At 57.2% G+C, this 19,003-nt stretch overlaps 5 protein-coding genes across 5 annotated transcripts; 2 read left to right on the top strand and 3 right to left on the bottom strand.

Moving 5' to 3' along the window:
- Nucleotides 1-429: 429 nt before the first annotated feature.
- Nucleotides 430-3,017, bottom strand: B0I36DRAFT_327314 (uncharacterized protein). The gene has a single exon (XM_046154456.1). The coding sequence runs from the start codon at nt 2,734-2,736 to the stop codon at nt 673-675; it is 2,064 nt and encodes a 687-aa protein (XP_046010344.1). The 5' UTR covers nt 2,737-3,017; the 3' UTR covers nt 430-672.
- A 413-nt stretch (nt 3,018-3,430) lies between these two features.
- Nucleotides 3,431-11,559, bottom strand: B0I36DRAFT_139959 (uncharacterized protein). The gene is made up of 3 exons (XM_046148350.1): nt 4,416-11,559; nt 3,755-4,359; nt 3,431-3,699 (listed from the first exon to the last, which is right to left on the bottom strand). Exons 1-3 carry the CDS (start codon nt 11,322-11,324, stop codon nt 3,579-3,581), a joined length of 7,635 nt encoding a protein of 2,544 aa, XP_046010343.1. The 5' UTR covers nt 11,325-11,559; the 3' UTR covers nt 3,431-3,578.
- A 1,678-nt stretch (nt 11,560-13,237) lies between these two features.
- On the top strand, nt 13,238-14,341 carry B0I36DRAFT_364734 (uncharacterized protein; the record flags this gene model as incomplete). Its single annotated transcript, XM_046159022.1, has 1 exon — nt 13,238-14,341. One exon carries the CDS (start codon nt 13,238-13,240, stop codon nt 14,339-14,341), a length of 1,104 nt encoding a protein of 367 aa, XP_046010342.1.
- Nucleotides 14,342-14,470: 129 nt separating this feature from the next.
- B0I36DRAFT_327309 (bola-like protein-domain-containing protein) lies at nt 14,471-15,772 on the bottom strand. The gene is made up of 2 exons (XM_046154455.1): nt 15,195-15,772; nt 14,471-14,894 (listed from the first exon to the last, which is right to left on the bottom strand). The coding sequence occupies exons 1-2, from the start codon at nt 15,366-15,368 to the stop codon at nt 14,619-14,621; spliced, it is 450 nt and encodes a 149-aa protein (XP_046010341.1). The 5' UTR covers nt 15,369-15,772; the 3' UTR covers nt 14,471-14,618.
- An 813-nt stretch (nt 15,773-16,585) lies between these two features.
- Nucleotides 16,586-18,612, top strand: B0I36DRAFT_375365 (uncharacterized protein; the record flags this gene model as incomplete). Its single annotated transcript, XM_046160362.1, has 2 exons — nt 16,586-16,823; nt 16,922-18,612. 2 exons carry the CDS (start codon nt 16,586-16,588, stop codon nt 18,610-18,612), a joined length of 1,929 nt encoding a protein of 642 aa, XP_046010340.1.
- Between the last annotated feature and the right edge of the window lie 391 nt (nt 18,613-19,003).

Raw genomic sequence — 19,003 nt, 5'->3', positions numbered from 1 at the left:
TCTCTCTTTAGCCCGCCCAAAAAGATGGCCCTATGATTCGGAATGACCTGGTATCGATGTTGCAGGAGCATAATTTCGCTGCGGCAATGACGTGCGTCAGAACATGCGGTGGTGTTCAAACGCGCCAGAGGCATCGGTCAAGCCACACCCGTCCGTGGTCTCTGGTTGGTAATGGGTTGCGCTCAAACCAACCTACTACGTCTCTGGATCCGATTCGATTTAGGTGGACAAGAAGACGTGCACTTGCAATATCCTACCAGGCAGGGGAGTCCTCCTTATGTGGCTAGATATTTGAGCATCTGAGGTCAAATGTGGCAGCCTGGCTTGGGGGTTCATTGACAGGTGACTGCGGCACACACGAGACCTGGTTCAACTCACGGCACGAACTATTGCAGGCAACCAGAACACCATTTGAATCTGCCACTATCGCCGCATGGAATCGTTCATTCATGAAACAACATCCAGTGCAATCCAGCCAAGTTCAGTCCTCTTGAAAACATTTCGCCAAGGAGCGAAGTCTCGTCATGTGATTGCGGAATATTTCTCATCATCGTCATCATCATACACGCCGCCCAGGGCGGCCCTTTGCTATTCTACAAGATGAACTCTTGCCCTCATCCAAAACCCCTGTTTGGGAAGAGGGGATGAAGAGCCCGGGGGGGTGTTTCCGTCTTACACCAAAAAGGTCCAGAAGCTGGGGTACACGAGCTCCTCCTCAAAGATGCGCCGGACCTGCTCGAGCACGAACCTCTCGACCTTGCCGACGTTCTTGAGGCTCTGCTTTGTTCCCTCGCGCTGGCCAATCTCGCTCTCCACCCTGATTTCCTGCAGCAGGCCGCCTACTTTACCCCGCTGCTGTTGCTGCTGCTGTTGTTGCGATGACGTATTGTTGTTGTTGTTATGAAGACTCGTTGCACCATACCCGCCTCGGCCGGGAGAGGTCATCGTCGGGTCAAGTGTCAGACTCTCCATTAGTCTGTGATGCTGGTCTGAACCACTGGCGGGGTGCAGGCCAACGCCGCTCGGGTGCAGACCGACTCCCACGGCCGTGGCAAGAGATAGCTGTCTGCCGTGTCCCCTGTCGTGGTCGCCGCTGGCGCCACCACCGCCCTCGTGATTGTGAGGGTGCTCGTTGTCATGGTCGTCATTGTTGTCGTTGCCGTCGTCTCCCTTGTCCGCGTCACCGTCATCATCGCCCACCGCGGCGAGCGCGTCCTCGGGGCTGAGGAAACAAAAGTGCACCCGCTTCCTGATGTTGGCGAGCACGCCGACGCCGTCAAAGGTCAGGCCCGTGATGTTGAGCTTGAGTGGGATCCCGACGAAGCTGGGCATCGGGTAGTCGAGCAGGATCTCGGCCGTGAGGCGCAGCCGGACGTCGCCAGAGTACTTGATGCGGAAGACGGCCTGCATGTCGTCGACCCTGGGCTCGCGGAACCGGCGCTCCTCGTCGTCGTGTTGGGGCGGCCCGGGCGTGGGTTCCTCCTCCGGCTCCTCGTTGTCGCGGCCAGCGCTGTTGGCATAGTCTGACGGATCACTGGCCAGGGCGGACGAGCTGCTCAGCATGCTTGGCCCCAGGGGCTTGTCTCTCGTCGGCGGCCTCGAGTGGTTCCCTGTCGACGTCGCGGCGAGGGTTGACACGCTATGTTTCTCCCTCAGCAGCGGTGGTGCGAGCAGGGTCGGGAAGTCGTTGCTCGAGACCGAGCTCTGGGACGGGACCCGGTGATGCTCGTGCACATGATGGCCGTCGTAATACCCGTCCGCGACAGCCGAGCCTGTTCTGCTTGATGGCCCTGCTGCTGCTGCTGCTCCCGGTGATATCCCCTCGAGCGCGGCTCGCCGCCTCGCGTCCGCCTGAGCTGGCCCGTTTTGGTGATCTTTGTTGTTCGCGGCATCCAGCCAGCCTCCGAGATGCTGCGCGCCCGCGACGGCGGCGAGCGGCGTCTGCGTGCCGGACCAGCCCGGTCCTAACTTGGACTGGAAATAGTGCATGTTGGACATGCCTCCGGCGATCCCCGGCGTCGAGGCTCCCAGGCCCAGGAAGGGCGTGCCCAGGTCCGGCGTGCCACTCCGCAAGCCTGCACCTGCGAGGTGCAGGTGCGAGGGAAATGGGAACTCGCTCTTCTCGCTGTTGAAGCGTCGCAGCTCTGGGGCCCGACGGTACGGATTGTCGCTGTCGCCATGCTGCCCGCCGCCTCGACCAGCGCCATATCGCCGCCTGTCGAGCTCAGCATGCCGCCGTCTCTCAGCAGCTTTGATCGTGTCCGGCACCTCTTCCGTTCCATGCCTCTCGCGGTGCGGTGGTCTCCTCACCGGAGTAGCTGGGGGCATCGACATCTCCCCGGTCCGCGTACTCGACGCCCCCAGCGTCTCTATGCTGGCACTCATGTGATTGTCCTCGCCGTCCTCGTCGTCGTAGTCGTTGTATCCCCCATCAGCCTGTGCATCATCACTGTCATGTTGCCCCGCAGAGGCCACGGCGTTGTCGTCGTCCTCGTCGTCGCCGTAATCCACATCCGGGTCCTCCTCGTAGAAATCCGGCAGCGGGTCGCAGATGTCCTTGAGGACGACCTGGGGCGCGACCTTGCCAAACTCAAACTCGTGCACCGCGACCGACTTTATGAAGCGCGGCAGGGGCACCGCCTGGAACTTGGTGTGCACAAAGTCGCGGATGCTTGCCGCCAGCGCCTCGCCCTCGGGCCCCGACGTCAGCGTGTCCCAGTTGAGGTCAATCGACATGGCCTCGGGCGCGAGTATGCCTGCGTGATAAAAATGAGTGGCGACGTATTGCGGCAAAGCTGGCGCTCTCTGCAGGGATCTTTGCGCCCGGCCTGGCACGATGAGACGAGGCTTGCTATGTACTGCGCGGTGTCGAGCGCTGGAGAAGTGCTGCAAGGGAGAGCGGTGCAACTCTCGGGGGCCGCAGACAGCACTGACTGCTATATGAATACAGTGTGTCGTCCCATCTGACCAAGGGTGGTGTTTGCTTGACGAGAAGTCTCGCTATGGTGATGTCAATCGTGGTTGGAATAAGGCTGCCGAGGTGGGTTTGAGACTGGGCCCATTTAGTGCCACTTGAGGCGCTTAACCCACTGACCCTCAATTGTCGCTAGCGAGCAGAATGGGCAGCACCACCTCTTCTACGCAAAGCATTCGGCACAACGAAATAATCATCATACTGGCATTCTCACTCTACATCGTGGAGGCAAAGGAATATTCCTTCCCCAAGCCATCCTGTTCCACAAAGCCAGGCATTGCCGTCAAAACCAAGCAGGTAAGAAGTAATTCCACTTCCTTAAAAACCTACTCAACAGCTCAGGATTTCGTTACAGATCGGCCGCCTAGGCTGGCACCGGCACTTCATATACCGGTAAACCAAAACAAGTGTTGTGAATAATGCGCTATCTATAACAAGTATATATCGCCCGCTCAAGCCAGACTACGCAAATGCTTGCCATGAGAATCAAACAAGGAATTCGTGGACATCATAACTCGTAAGGTATTTGAACCCAGTTCTGGGAGTCCCCCAAAGTGACAAATCAAGTCTGTGCGTTGAGGCCTTTCTTGAATGTCTATGCACTTCAGAGGGTATCCGCGACGACTGTCTTATCATCGCCAGCAAGATTTATATCAGAGTGCGGCCGAGCAGCTATCAAGGGAACATTGAACTGGTGCCAGCAGTTCGGTGCTTGCAAAATATACCTGCAGAACGGATTAGTCTTCAAAACTCGTGTCCATTGAAAAAATATGAACTCACCGAGCCATCGCCTCTCTGAATCGGGACTTGTACTCCTTGGGACTTGTCACTGTAGGGCGATTGCGGCCTCCCCCCGCAAAGCCACGGTCTTTGATCCAGCTTTCGAGCTTCTTGTCCCAGGTATATGTGCGGATACAGTCGATAATGCCCACCACAAGCTCTTTCCGGGTCTCATCGACAGCAATCATCAGCGAATAGTCCATGACGTTCTGCCGGGCCAAGAACAACGTGTCGTTCCAGACCGAGGCGCGTAGCAACTTCTTGGAGTGCTCGCGGGCAAACAGTGGTGACTCGTATATGTACTCGACCATGTTCTCGTCCAAAAGCACCTCGTTCTGCTCTCCAGTTGACTGGATTTTCCGGTTGCGCATGGATCCCTTGAGGTCAAAGATCCGCGTGGGAGCACGATCGTAGAAAAGATTCTCCATCAAGAGAAGATCCAGCTTGATGTCTGTATTTGTGGCGGGATTCTTGATAATGACCTGGAAGAACCCCAGCATCTTCGCAATGACTGATGGTAGATCGTGGAAGAGAACCTCGTTCATGATTTGGAAATAACCAGGAGCGAATCTCAGGAACGCCGTCACTTCCACAGGCGACAAAGACTAGGCGAATGTTAGCACAATTATCACTCGAAGATCCCCAAGAGGAAAGCACAAACCTTCATTACCAGTCTATCATCCTGGGTCTTCAGGAAGACAGACTTGGTTTTGCCACCCTTGGAGTCCCACTTGAGGCAACGTGACAGCGACTCGATGATGCGGTCCGACGCGCCACACTTTCGGCGAAGAGCGTCAAACTGCTCCGCGTAAAATATCTTGACCAACATCTTCGCTCCACCTTCAGAGAACTGGTACTTGTAGTGACTGCTGGACGCGGAGCGGAGACTCTCCTGCAGGACTTCTTCCTCAGTCACCGTCAATTCCGGCGTCAAAGCAGGTTCGGGGTTCGGAGGACGTCGCCCTTGCTCCTCAACAACAGCGGGGATGCCCATGTTGTCCTGGTCATGAAGGTGTTGAGTAGGCGTCTCCATGTCGACATCGTCACCTGTTTCCTCTCCAGAGGCATCATGTTGTTCTTCCACAGTTACGTGCCCACTGAACCTCTTTTTCCGCAGCTTCGACTCGACCCGACCGCGACGGGACTTGGCCATCTTCCCTCGGTAATCCTCAGAGCTGAGCGCAAAGGCAATTAGCGAGCTTGGCTCGTCCTCGCGTACTATAATGTCCGAGTCGAGAAAGATGTGATCTTTGGGGTTCAGAGGATAGTCCAGGGGCATCCAGTCAGCCGAGGACCGTTCGTTCCAGAAGTTTGTCAGCACTTTCATGAAGTTCATCTTGTCGTGCTTCGGCAGCTCCAGAGGGATCTCTGTCGCTGAATCCAACGATTCCGCAATCTCCTCCAAAGTGGTTCCGTCGAGAATGGAGTGCTCCGTGTCACTGTGTCCTTGCTCGTCGTCGGTGGGACCATGGCTTGCCGTGGCAGTCTCATCAGCTGTGTCAGCCTCGGTTGTGGCTTCCTCTGGTTTATCTCCAGTCTCAGCTGTGGCGGTATCGGTCCCCAAGGCTTCGTTGACATCCGTATACGCCTCTCCAGTCTGTTCCGCCGATGACTCAGCCACAGAAGCGCTTGCGTCCTTGTCCAGCGACTTCTGGTCGTCCTCGATTGGATTGGGCTCCTGCACGGCCTCGTCGACGTCTTCGTACACCTGAACAATCGCACGGGTGGTTGAGTGCTGCAGCATTGGCCGAGATTGACCCATCTTTGCGGCACGCTTCCGCCTGTCCTTCTCGCGCTCTTTCTCAAACTCCCGACTTAACTGCTCAAAGTGCTTCCGTATCGTGGAAACACGGGAATCCTTCTTTCCGACAAATCTAGGAATCGAGGATTGGTTCGCCTTACGTGATCCTCGCAAGCTGAAGAGCTTCTTGTCTCCCTTGGAAGATTCGCCGGTCGGTACTTTTCTAAGCTCCATCCCCGGAGGCGCCTCGGTAGGTGTCATCCTTTCTCTCCCTTTGCCAGCACCACTGAACATCTTACTGCTTATGCCAAGTTGGGACTGGGTCCTAGGCAGGGATGAGATGCCATTCGTGGGCGTGGATATCGCGCGAAGCATGGGGGGAGACACGGCCAGGCCCATGCGGCGAGCGGGGGCGCGTTCTGTGGCCGGCTTTGTCGAACCTTGGCCGACCTCAGCTCGCTCTGCTTCAGCCTTGGAAGCAATCTGCGCTTCTGCCAGCACAACCTCCTGCTGTTGTTTGCGCAGCCTCTCGAGATGCTCCGTAACAGACTTCGGCGTTGCCGAGTTGAGGACATCTTGGCTTGTGGGCGGACCCTCAGCGGCGTTCCGAACCTCGTTGGCCACTGGCGTCGGGATCGCAACAGGGGTTGGGGTCGTCTCATCTGGCAGCGTGGTCTCGGCTGCCGTCCCAGCTCCAATTTGCGTTGCCGCTGGAGTCTGAGGCGCTGCCAGGTCAAGCGGCTCGACTCTCTCGAGGGCCTCTACCGTGGGCGTGGCCATTGCAGGGGTAACATTCGTATCTTCTGGCGCCTTGGGTGTATCCTGCGATAGCGGTGTCTCCTGTGGTGTCTCCAAGGGTGTTTCCAAAGGCGTCTCCAAGGGCGTGTCAGGAAGGTGTGTGCTCAGCTTCTCCCCATCTGTAGTGCTGCCTCCCAGAGTGCCACGATCATAGGCATCCGTGGACTCCGAAGGTGCCTCACTGCTCGCGAGTGACTCTTTGGACTCCGTAAACATCTTTCGCAGTTGCAGCATGGTGAGGCGCCGGATATCCTTTTCTGAAGGGAGGAAGTCTGCTTCAAACTTTGCAAAAGCGGCATCCCATTCTGTGACCAGCTCGAGCATTTCTCGCACTACAGCATTCAACGGGATGACTTCGTAGTACTTTGAGTTCATGTATGCCTCTTGCAAGCTCCGGACAAGTGAGGCGTGATCATCAACAATCTTCTTGTTGAGATGCTCGGCTTCGGCCTTGCAAGCCTCGGCCTTCTCAGGAAGGATGGTGTCAAGCTTGATGGTCTTCAGCCTTGCTTTCACGGATGTCGTGAATCTAGTCCAACGCTCTTGAGTGTGCGTGAAGATCTCGTTCTTCATATTGAGATCGTGCTCCACCTTCCACGTGAGGCGAGCGCGCGGGACAATAATTTCCAGTAGATCAATGGGATCGTAGTGTATGCGCACAACCTTGTCGTTTAGTCCAAAGTAACGGATGTGGTCACGGTGGTGATCGTGCGGGCAGTTCCAGCTGCTTTCGTCCTCGTCTCGCACTAGGTGTGTTCCTCTGCTCCAGAAGGACAGCTCCAAGTATTTTCCAAACGAGTATTTCCAGGTGCCCCTGGACATTTCCATCTCGCTCGTGTCTCGCTTGCAGACTTTGCAGTAGCTCCACATCATTATATTCTGCCGGATCGGGATGTGTTTTGCAGCCTCCTCGATGAAAACGGTGATTCGAGCTTCTCCGTGCACATAAGTACGGTGGTGTTCGCGCATTTTGCGATCGCAGCCGTTCGCAGTGCAGAGTGAATCCGCGCCAAAGCTGATGTCCTCGATATACTGTCCTAGGGTGCAATCAGGGTCCATGCTGCTATTGTGCTCGGTGTGTTCGTCGTAGAAGGCTATCGCAATGAGACCGGGTTCGACACAAGGAATTTTGGTTTCGGTGCACACAACCGAGTGCAGGACTACAATATTCTGGTGGGCGAATGGATCGAACAAGTCTAGGTTGCCTTGAATATAGTTTTCCCACTGGCGTGTCTGTGTTTGGTAATTGTAGAGGGCCTTGTCGTACTCGGCATCATGCACTGCGTGAAGGATCTCCATGATTTGGCGGGGGGCCTTTTGCCCGGTCTGGTGTACCATGTGCGGCTTGATCAGCTGGAATTTCTGCGGTTTTGCCTTCTCGCCCTCATCTCTCTCTTCAATGACATCCTGGTCACGAAGCCGCTTCAAGTGGACGAGACGTCGCTCCTGTTCCCTCGCCTTCATGAGCAGATATGGCTGTGAGAACCGGACAAACGGGGAGGCAGACAATATTCTGGTCTCGTATTTGGCCACGACATCGCTGTAGTATTGTGGCATGGGAATATCTTCGGGCACCAGGCTGTCGTGTGATTCTCGAGCGTGTGTTTCGTGCAAGGAAACGAGTCGGGACGTTGGGTCGACCGCCTCAGTCGCCGTCTGCTCTTTGCCACCGGTTTCAGATGGGGCTGTGCTGGAAGCGTCCTGATTGCTGTGAGGCTGACTGGCTGGAGCGTCCTCAAGTGTCATAGTCGACAGCGTTCGTTGGCGTTCCGAGCTGGCACTAGAGTGTTTTGTGTTCCACGAGGAGCTCGTCTCATCCGTTGACTGAGAGGTGGGGATCGTGTCCGTTGTCGGGAGCTGAACAAAGGAATCTCGCATAAGACACGATTCAAGCTTGAGGTTGTAGACAACGTAGACCATGAACTCGGTGATGCGTTTGAGCTTGGCCAAAGTCTTTGTCGGTGCACCTCGCAGTGCAATTGTACAGCCGAGCTCTTCTTGTAGGCCAGTGAGGAAGATGTATGTCTTCTTCCTGCCCGCAATCTCTTCGTTGATGTAGGTCTTGACTTCGAATCCGCCGCTCTTGCCAGTCTCGAAGTCTGGCGGGGGAAGCGCGAGCATGTCTACTGATGAGATGATCTCGGTTTCTAGGCAACGTGACACTGCTGACAGTACAGACGGCTTGACGTTGTATGCCACGGCAATGTTGGCGTCTGCTAGCATCTGTAGAGCTGGGCCTGAGATGCCCTTCTCTGCAAGAAGCAGGTGAGGCCTCAGATTCACAATCCTGTGGACTACGACCCGCAAGAACTCCTTCTCTTGCTCGATGACCGGTTGCAAGCTCATGAAGTGCTGCTGGTGGCGTTGGTATTCGATAGGGAATGAGACAATTACGACGCGGGGATTTGAAATTCGTCTTGGCATGGTCTTCAGTGCCAACTTCTTGGTGAAAATCACCCCCGTCACATAGCTCGTGTCGCTAGGTCGTCCACCTGGGATTTTTTTGAGCTTCACGTAGTGGCGAATGTCCATATCATCGCCTCGGTCGATGTCCGGATCAACCGAAGATGTACACTTTAGCAAGATAGGCATCAAGGCTTTCTCCCAAGATGAGACGTGCTGGATTTGTGCATCTTCAAGCAGCTGGCGAAGTAACTTGCGCACATGCGACAAGCTTGCAGGATTGAGCTCTAGACGCGGCTCTTTGTCGCCTTTCATCGAGGAGCTCCGGGTTAGACGAGAAGTCGAGTTCGAAGGGCTATCGGCGAAATGCTGTAACGTTTCCACTGACGCTGTTGGTCCTCTAACACTGGACGATTTAGGCCGGGGGGATCGTCCATGATGTGTGCTTGCCGTGCTCAGATTGCGACGGCGATTGGCTCGCGCATAGTTGTACACACCATTACCGTCCTCATAACCCCGGCTCATGAAGCTCAACCCACTGACGCTCTTCTCTACCTGGGTACGAGCTCGGTTTCTGCGCGCAGCACCCAGGTACGGCCCGAAGCTTGGCTTGTCATGGTCAAAGCTCGTTGGGTGAGGGTTCTCATCTCCAGCCATCGTCGCCATTATGCTCATTTGCTCGTCACCGCTCGACTCATCGGACAAATACGGTGCGAGGTCCGGATCAATCACATTGTCGTCGTGAAAGGCCGAGAGGCCGGATCGTTTCGAGGCCTCTTCATTTGCAGAGTTCCGAAAAGGAGCGCGATTGTCCGAATTGCTTTTCATCGATCGCCACATATTATGCTTAGAGTGGTGCCTCCTATGGCCGGAAGATTGAGGTCGACCAGTTGTCATCGATTTGAGAGACCGGGAAGAGCTCGGACGGTCGAGCTGCGGGGCATCGATCTCGAGGATGGCTGAGTTGCGGTTGGAAGACTCTCCTATTCGACGTGTAGCTGGGATCGCCATCATTGGTGTGGTCATGGTTCTCATATCTTCATCTGCTTCGCGATGCCTCCCCGACCCACTGTCGTCCTCGTCGCGGTCACCTTCTGGGAGCCTGAGGCTCACAGACTTGGCATGGCTTGGACGGAAGATCCCCGGTAGGTAAGAATCGTCCGCGGATTCATCAGAGATATTGCCATCCTGTCGCTGGCTGATGATGTTCAAGCAAGGCTTACAGACTCGTAGCGTGCCTGGTACCCCAAAGCGCTGCCCCGAGATGATGGACGTGCACTTGCTGTCAAAGATGCAGCCACAGGTCCGGCAGTGGTGTTTTCGTCGAAACGCTGAGAAGGGGGTGGCGCACAGGAAACACTCATTACACGTTTCGTCCGCCATCCAGAAGTCTTTACTCTGCACCTGCTTGCGCATAGACTCGAGCTTGGCGCTGACTGCTTCCGGTGCGCCCTCATCTGTGGTGGTGCCCGGTATTTTCAGGGTACCTGCCCTTGTGCGCTGGGATCTCCCCGCGTTTCCGAAGGAATCATGATGTACGTTGCTGTGGGCGATGGTATTGATGGGACTTGCCTCGGCAGTCTGATGGGACATGGATGACGACCTGGAGTGCGCAGTGCGTGTCCGAGACGTTGAAGGACTGATGCGATCTATCACAGCTGGTCTCCGCGTGTCCCTGGCTGAGAGTCGGACGCCGTGGCTCAGATTCTGGCCTTCCTGCGCCGGGTGCGAGATGGAGACGTTGCCATATGGCGCGCTCTGCACCGGGCTGGCAAGTGAATCGGCACTTCCATCTGCATTTGTGACAAATGGCGCAGAGGCCTTGTCGAGGGACTCGACGGAACGGTAGGCCATGGGTCCCTCGGACGGAGATATGGGAGATTGCCCGTCCACGATCTTGATGTTGCTTCTTCGCCGGCCATCTCGGACATCGTCAGAGTGGCCTCTGAAAGCACTGACCGTGATTGGAGCTATGGCAGCAGTCGGTTTGGGCCCAAAGTCTCGCAGGCTCTGTCTGCTAACCTGGTGTATCGCAGATGCAGATCTCGAAGCTTGTGATGCAGCCGACGCATCTTCTGTAACTGCCTGGCCAGAGGCACTGTCCGTCACAAGGGATGGCTCTGAAACAGCTGAAGCTACGGTGAAGCCAGCCTTGAGCGAGTTGACTCGTGTCGAGGCAGCGATGGAGCCTTTGGAGCTTGGTGCTTTCAGGCTGTCGGTGTCGGCCGGGTCCTGGCTGCTTTTCGAGGCTGGAACCTCTCGCTCCCGATCCCGGTCCTTTGGCCCATCTTTGGCGGCTGTGTTGCCAGACGAGTCACCCTTGAACCGGAAATACCTGGACAGCCCACTCAGTCCATTATGTACAAGATCTCCTGCTATGCCCTTGCTGTCTGTGACTGTCGTCGTCTCTGGTGGTGGGGCGATGTCGTTGAATGTGGTGAGCGTGTCTTGCTGTGCCGCCGAGTGATGAATCTTGTCGAGCGCCTGGGCTAACTGCACCTTATCTGCAGCGGCCGAGGTCCGCGAGGAGGGCGTGACGGACCCATCTGAATGCTCCGTGATCGTGGTCGGCGAGACGAGTGTCGCGGGCGACAAAGGGACGGGGGGCACCGATGGCCTGCCCGACATGGCTCATGGATTCTCCTCGCAATGCTGCTGATATTTTTCCTAGGCGTGAGGGCACTGGGAGGTCGGGATGCGAAGTCTTCTGGTGACATATGCTTGCAGCATATTGTCGGAGAGTCAGCCGGTGAGAGCAGGTGACGTTATCGGGATGGGCATCTGTAGGCGGTGTGCTTGTCGGGTGCAAGACAGTTGATATGGGTCAAGCCGACCAAGGCGATCCGGCACGTTGCAGTTGCTGCCTTTGTCGACCTGCACAGCGGCGATGGCTGATGTGGAAGCCTGATCTTCCAGGCTGTGGCACTCGACCTCGAAGCTGGGATTGGTTGCAAGTGTGACGCAGCTCCCTCCACGAGCGTGGGAGTGTGACAGCCACGGGTGGGGTGGTCTTAGTCGTATGCGCCCTTGCCACAGTTCCTTCTCTTGCTACCTGCTAATACGCCAATATCAGTTCTGTTGCCTCGAAATCTCTAGACAGCGACCTGTTGTATGAACTGTCTGCGGTTGGGTCACAAGCTTTTGTTTGTTTTTCTGCATTACAATATCTTCGTCAGGAGACACGACTTCGGGAAGAGGGGAGCGAGCATGGGTGTGTGCCTAACCCACGTAAGCTGGCCAAGGCACCCTCACGTGAGAGCGCATTCAGCAGGACCCCGCCGACCCACTTCTTTGAGAACCCTCCGACGCGTCCAAGCAGCACCAGCGCGTTCCATGCACGAATTTCGCCATGACGAACGGGCCAGGTGCTGTGGGATTCAGATCTGGTATACTCGGATTTACGTTCAGGCGGTTGAGATCAGCTTTTTGGTGTGGCTAACATCTGCCGTTCGCTTGCAATCCGAACGAAAGGCTCTGCGTCTGCCTCACAGATGTGTCAGATTCCTCCCAGGTTGCTTTGAGCCATGGCGGGCGTTCACAAGCATGACATTGACTTCTTGGAGGATCACGCCCTTCGGGCACGACTGTTCAAGATCAGCTCGGAACAGCAGTCACTCTTGAGCAGGGACAGTGCTTGGAGTCTCAGTCCAAGCAATATCCCAAACGCTATCCTGGAGCATGTCTCGGCGCATCTCGTTCGCCGGAGAGAGGCAGAGACAGCTCAGCACGATGCTGAACCTCAGGGAAACGGATCACTCAGCTCAACCCGGCAGTCTCCTATCGCTTCAGAACCCGCGCGCTTCGAAAGCCAGTCACCAGAATCACCACGCAGCATTGACCATGGCGAAGACCACGAAGATACCGCCCAATCCTCTGTCAGGTCTTCCTGGTCGGTGAGCCCGCCTCACCACATGCATCCGCCTGGCCACGCTACAGAACATGTCAGAGATGAATTTGTCACCCAGCTCCCAGAGGATTGGCCTCCACAACCTACTGCGCTTCGAAGCTCCAAGTTGTCCCGGCCAAGCTTTGAATTCCCCACCAGTAGCGTAGGCCAGGAGGATGAGGACGAACTGGAAATCGATATTCCCACCAGGCTTGAGATGCCTGCGGTAACCACAAGCCGTGCCACCATACAGCTGATGGCAACCCCGCCTTCGGCACAGATCGTGCCTTGCAGTCTTGAGCCAGCCGAGTTGAGGACGCGAGAGCCTGCGCGGCCAAGAAGCAGGGCTGGAACGAAACAGACTCGCTATGTGCCGGTGACCGCACTCTACCGGCCTACAAAGCATGTTGAGACTACTACCGATGTTGCCAATGGAGCATCAAAGGCCTCTTTAGAGCTTGGTGATAATTCTCAACTCAACACCTTTCCTGTGGTCTCATCATCTATTGTTCCCTCCACGCATCAAGGCTCGAGTCATGAGGAAACTGCTCCTCTTAGCCTTCCGCAACCACGCGAGACGGACTGTAGAAAGTCGGTCGAACCTATCGAACCACCAGAGCTACCGGAAACCAGAGTGGCCAGCCCCCAACCCCCCATGCGCGAAAACGATGTTCTACACAGCACGGATGAGGCGGCTCTTCCGCAGTCCGCGGCGTTACCAACGGTGGACCCAGTCAGCAGGACAGAGCCTCCCGCCAAAACACTCGGCTTAGCCAAGCACGAGTCACCATACGTGCAGTTCCGTGGTGCTTATAAGGATTACAAAGGGAGCGCCCAGTCTTTCGTCACGGCATGCATTTACATTCAGCTCCAGCACAAGAAGATCCGTTCTTCTTTATACGACGACTTCATACGGGCGTGGCATGATGGCTATTATGCGTACGTGAAAGAGTGTGACAGTGCAGTGCCGCCAGTACCGGTAATGCACGCATATGCGTGGTATAATGCAATGGACGACGATCCACTCTACAACTCGCGTGTCATCACGAAAAAGAATCTGGAATCCACGCTCGATGCATTTCCAGAGGAAGTGAAAATTGCGAGGCGCAGCCTTGGGATTGCACAGGAGGAGAAGGATCCTTTTCGACGGCCAGAGAAGGCGGCCGTGGCAGAAGCCCCGCGAGAGGAGCAGCCCAGTGACCCTGTGCCTCCTGTCGAGGCCCCGTCGCTGACCAAGGATACAGCACACGAGGACATCCCCAAACAGCCGCAGGTTGCTGTTCCTAGATCGCCCGATTATGTGATCCTGGAAGACTCGCAAGTCGAGCTTCCACCCATGGATTTCTCGAAGTCCATGAGCGAGATCGACATGAAGCGACAACAGCCTGCCGCAAGGTCATTGGTGCGTTCATACTCGGAGGCAGCAAATCACAAACGCAAAGCAAGCGTGGAGATGGTTGAGAGGCAGGTGAGGAGAGCACCAATGGCAGCTGTTCGGGCCCCTCCCCATAGAGTGCCAGCACCACCATCGCCTAGCCAGGTGAGCATTCGACCAAGGGAATCGCGGGGCAGTCCAACGGGATCCCTGGCAAGTGTGGACTTCAGATCACCAAGCTCGACGGATGCGAGAAAGCGGCGCTACGGCAACGATCCTGAGAAGCGGCGGGAGCAATTCAGAAAGTTTCTGATCAAGCAGAAGAATCTCACCGCCAACGAGACTATCATGAGCTCTGCACCAACGTCAGCGCAGAGACACTGACGGCGGCATGTGTATGGTATCTTGTACCTCATGCCTCGAGACAAAAGCCCGGCGGGAGGGCTGCTGGCGTTATTCTACACTGGGGCGGATACTGCGAGATAATGACATTTGATGAATTGATGAACAATGATACCACTATTACAGCCAAATCGTACAACACACGCCCATGCTTCACGGTGGGATGTTTAGGAGCCCTTCCATGAGTGACATTTCATTCGTGTCTTTGCCTTGCCATTTATTGGCTCACTGAGTGCTTCCACTGCTGCTGTTGCTGGTGCTATTGCTGGGCCGCCTCGGCCTTTGCCTCCTCCTCGGGAGTCTTGGTCCTGAGCTGGAGGGCGTGGATCCCGCCCTCTGCGGCCATCTCGTCCCTGAGCAGCTGGTACACGACGCGGTGCCTGGCGGGCTGCATCTTGCCCTTGAACTCTGGGCTGACGATGACGAGGCGGAAGTGCGTCTCGCGCGAGGTGACGCCGCGCATGGCGCTGTGGTGGGCGTGCTTGTGCGAGTCGTTGTGGATCTCGAGCTTTGTGGGCGCGAGGGCGGCGGTGATCTGTAAAACATTGTTTTAGGGAACAGCGCTCAGCGAGTGTTTTGTTATCCTTTTTTTTCTCTCTTAAATCCATAAAGGAGACGGAGACAGGTCGGTATGTGGTAAGACAACTGTTTGATGGCACTTGTTCCAATGTGTACGTTGTGAGATGAACCACTGATATGCATATAGTACTTTATATCACATCTTCCCCAAGACGGGATCTGTGCCAAGAAGTTGCTCAAAGGGTGGAGGAGGTGGGGAATGGCAGTAGTGATAATCCTCTGCATGGAGAGAGGGAGAGAGAGCGGTCATGCTAACCTTTGATCGAATAGCATCCTCCATGGGTGTCTGTGAGCCAGCAGCAGACGAATCAGCAGAGGTGGAGGAGGCCATGGCGGCGGACAGAAGGCGGCTGCCAAATGCGGGCAGCTGCTGTCGAGCAGGCCTGGTGCTGGTACGCAGAGCCGAGACGGCGCTACTGCTCAGAAACATCTAATCAGAAAACACACAATGGCCCGCCTGGTTCTGCCGTATGGACAAGCGCGTAAGGGTGGTTTGCAGTCGGGGAGCCACCACAGAGCCGCGGGGACCGGGGGGGCCAAGGTAGACCGGGATGCTTTGACCCTGCTGTGCTTTGCTCAACAAAAAAAATTAATCTCGTTGGTTTGCGTCGATTGTAGATCAAGACCCGACGCGGCGGCGGCTTGTTGCGTGCGTGTGGCGAAGCGGGTGTGCCTGGGCGCGTGTCGTGGGTGCGTGCGGCTGCTGGGGACGATGCCAGTCAATCTGCCGAAGTGGTGGGAGGGATGATGAGGTTGGCGAGGCGGGTGAAAATCAAGGGCCGAGCCGGAGGAGAAAAAGGGCGGAAGCTGGTGGCCGACGTCCGATCAAAAGTGGCGGGGGGGAAACCCGGACGGCGCCCCGGAACTGCAGGCTAGCCTTGTGCTCTCCTGTACCGAGGGAAGTTGTTGTTGCGGCTGGGCTGGATTCAAGGAAACCTACATGGCGGCCAAGCAGGCCAGAACTCTATTGCAGCACAGCAGACTATCTTTCTTCGGGCCAAGGATGACGCCCGAAATACCGCCCATGACATTCATTGCTCGAGCTACACTTGGAGAGCACGATCGATGGGCATTCCGCATCGTCGAGATCTGGTGGCCCGCCCCACCTGCCGGCGCCGGGACTACTTTTGATGGCGGCGTGCTCGAGCTCATCTTGACACTCCCCCAACAGCCCTGCTCTGCCCATCCTCCCCTGTCCGTCCGTCTGTTCGCCGCTGCCTCTCCACCAGGCGCCTCTCCCGTGCTGGCAGAGCTCCCTCTCTGCTCCCGAGGTCGTCCCCGGCGCTCCCTCCCCTCCCTTTCCTGTCCCGGCTCCCCGACATGGCCCTGATTGGTGCGCCGCGCTGTCTCGTCCAGCGCGTCGTTGCCGTCACCTCTGCTGCTCCTCCCGCAGCTCATGCCGCTGTCGAGACCCTCGTCCCCACGCTTGCTGCTGCCCTCCGCCGGCCCGGTCCCCGGCGTCGGCCTTTAATTGTCCGGCCGCCGCCTTCCTCTCGATCCCTTCACACTTCTTCGCGCCGACCCCTCCTAACCACCACGCCTTGTCCCATACCTATCGTGATTTCGCCGGCGAGAGCTGTGGCAGCAACATCCACCTCACGAGCTATTCTCAAGTCACCTCTCACATCCCCAAGGTATTTCGCCAGGATGGGCTCGACCGTCCCCAGCCTCACCCTCCCAAGGCTGCCTCTCTTTGAGGCCATCTCCCAGCACAACCCAAAGTCCACAGCCGTGGTTCACTGCCTTTCCGGTCGCTCCTTCACCTACGGCGAACTTCTCCCAGACATCTACCGTGCCCGCGAGCGGCTATACGATGCTGCCGGCCGCACCAACATTGAGGGCGAGCGGGTCGCCTTTCTTGTCGAAAACAGCTACGACTATGTTGGTATGTGATAATATACCGTCTCCCTATTCGGTTACCGACTCGCAGAGGTCACTTAAAGGGCCACAAGAAGACCAATTGCTGACACCGTCCGGCAACAGTCACATTCCTCGCCATCCTGGCTGCGCGCGCCGTAGCCCTGCCGCTCTCGCCGCCCTTCCCCGCGCCAGAGCTGCAGTACATCATCTCGCACGCCGAGGCGCTGCTCCTTGTCCACTCGCCCAAATTCGCCGCAAAGGTCAACGAGGTGCTCTCCACAGCATGGCCCGAGGCGTCGCCAAATCCGAACCCCAAGGTGGTCGAGATTCCCAAGCACATGGGCGTTTCCTCTTCATCCTCCAGCAACACCGGCAGTCCCTATTACGAGGCAGTCTCCCTCTCAGAGGGCTCCGACGCCGGCCAGGCCGCCATGATGCTCTACACGTCCGGCACGACGAACCGGCCCAAGGGCGTGCTGATCCCCGAGAGCGCGCTGACGGCACAGAGCTCGGCCCTGAAGCAGGCGTGGCGGTACACCCCGGAGGACCGGCTGCTGCACGTCCTGCCGCTGCACCACATCCACGGCACCGTAAACGCCGTCATCACGCCGCTCTTGGCCGGCAGCACCATCGAGTTCCTGTTCCCGTTCAACGCCGACGCCGTGTGGCGGCGGTTCGCCAATCCGTTCCTCGAAGCCGATCCCGCCGCCCCGGCCGCCACCAACGGCAGTGTTAACGGCAACGACGCGGCCGACAAGTTTGCCAACATGCGCCGCGAGAAAATCACCTTCTTCACCGTCGTCCCCACGGTATACACCCGCCTCATCTCGACGCACAAGCTGCTCGAACAGTCCCCCGCGACGGCCCGCTTCGCAGAGGCCTGCCGCAAGGCCGTTTCCCCCGAGCACATGCGGGTCAGCATCTCCGGGTCCGCGGCGCTGCCCACGCCCGTGAAACGCGCGTGGAAGGAGCTCTCCCTGGGCAACGTGCTGCTCGAGCGCTACGGCATGACCGAGGTCGGCATGGCCCTGTCGTGCGGGCTCGACTTTGGCGACCGCATCGACGGCAGCGTCGGCTGGCCGCTCCCGGGAGTCCAGGCCCGGCTCGTCGAGACGGACGAGGAGACCAACACTGCCACGGTGATCCTGCCGGGCGAGGAGACCGACCCGGTGACGGGCAAGGAGCGCCAGGGCGAGATCCAGCTCCGCGGCGCAAACGTCTTTAGCGAGTACTGGCGCAACCCGGCCGCCACGGCCAAGGAGTTTGTCCCCGCGGACCCGCAGGACCCGGACCAGCGCAGGTGGTTCAAGACGGGCGACGTCGCGGTCCGGCGGCCCGTCCCCGAGAGCGCCGTGGCCCGCGGCGTCTCAAAGTCTGGCGACTGGGTCACCGCCGCCACTGCGGCCGCCGCTGGGGGAGCAACAACAAATAACAACACCATGTACTTTATCCTCGGCCGCCAGTCGGCCGACATCATCAAGTCCGGCGGCGAAAAGGTCTCGGCGCTAGAGGTCGAGCGCGAGATGCTCTCCCTGCCCGAGGTCAGCGAGTGCGCCGTCCTCGCCGTGCCCAGCGGCAAGTGGGGCCAGAAGGTCGGCGCCGTCGTCATCCTCGACGGGGAGTTTGTGGCCGGCGGCGGCAGCTGGAAGCCCATGGACATGCGGCGCGCGCTCAAGGGCAGGCTCGCCAACTACAAGATCCCCCAGATCCTCAGGGTCGTGGACAACATCCCGAGGAACGCCATGGGCAAGATCAACAAGAAGGAGCTTGTCAAGGCAGTGTTTAGCGATGACTTTTCCGGAGACGAGTTGTAGGAAAATTGTGTGTGAGTGAGCCTGTGAGAATTTAGATTTCCTGGTGGGCTGGCTTTTTCTTCATTGTTAAAGAAAGAGGGCCTTGCACTAGGGAGACGGAAGACGACGACAAACATTACAACAGTGCTGTTCATCAACGTCAACTCCCTAATGTCTGTATATAGTCGCATCTACTTTGGCGTTCATGTTTCACCCATCTTGAGCGATGAATCACACCTCAATATCAAACTGCAAGCTCCGCACATGAATAGTAGCAGGCCATTAGCAAGTCACATGCCAGCACTGCGCACTGGCGCGAAGTTGTCATCAAGCACTTTAGCGAAATCGTGATCCCAAATTCTGCGCCGTCTATTAAGGACTAGAATGTTCATACTCCCTGATTGCCTTGGTC

This window comes from Microdochium trichocladiopsis (assembly GCF_020744255.1).
Source record: "Microdochium trichocladiopsis strain MPI-CAGE-CH-0230 chromosome Unknown B0I36scaffold_7, whole genome shotgun sequence".
Classification (NCBI taxonomy): domain Eukaryota; kingdom Fungi; phylum Ascomycota; class Sordariomycetes; order Xylariales; family Microdochiaceae; genus Microdochium; species Microdochium trichocladiopsis.
The sequence above is the reverse complement of the archived record's forward strand: the minus strand, read 5'-3'. Positions and strand labels throughout refer to the sequence as shown.

What these genes read in the sequence shown, in the direction of transcription:
- B0I36DRAFT_327314 (XM_046154456.1), bottom strand. Translation starts at nt 2,736, where the DNA reads ATGTCGATTGACCTCAACTGGGACACGCTGACGTCGGGGCCCGAGGGC.
- B0I36DRAFT_139959 (XM_046148350.1), bottom strand. Translation starts at nt 11,324, where the DNA reads ATGTCGGGCAGGCCATCGGTGCCCCCCGTCCCTTTGTCGCCCGCGACA. An exon ending in ATGATAGACTGGTAATGAAG is followed by an intron (nt 4,360 to 4,415) that starts GTTTGTGCTTTC and finishes ACATTCGCCTAG; the next exon opens with TCTTTGTCGCCTGTGGAAGT. An exon ending in TTCAGAGAGGCGATGGCTCG is followed by an intron (nt 3,700 to 3,754) that starts GTGAGTTCATAT and finishes TCCGTTCTGCAG; the next exon opens with GTATATTTTGCAAGCACCGA.
- B0I36DRAFT_327309 (XM_046154455.1), bottom strand. Translation starts at nt 15,368, where the DNA reads ATGTTTCTGAGCAGTAGCGCCGTCTCGGCTCTGCGTACCAGCACCAGG. An exon ending in AGGATGCTATTCGATCAAAG is followed by an intron (nt 14,895 to 15,194) that starts GTTAGCATGACC and finishes AATGTTTTACAG; the next exon opens with ATCACCGCCGCCCTCGCGCC.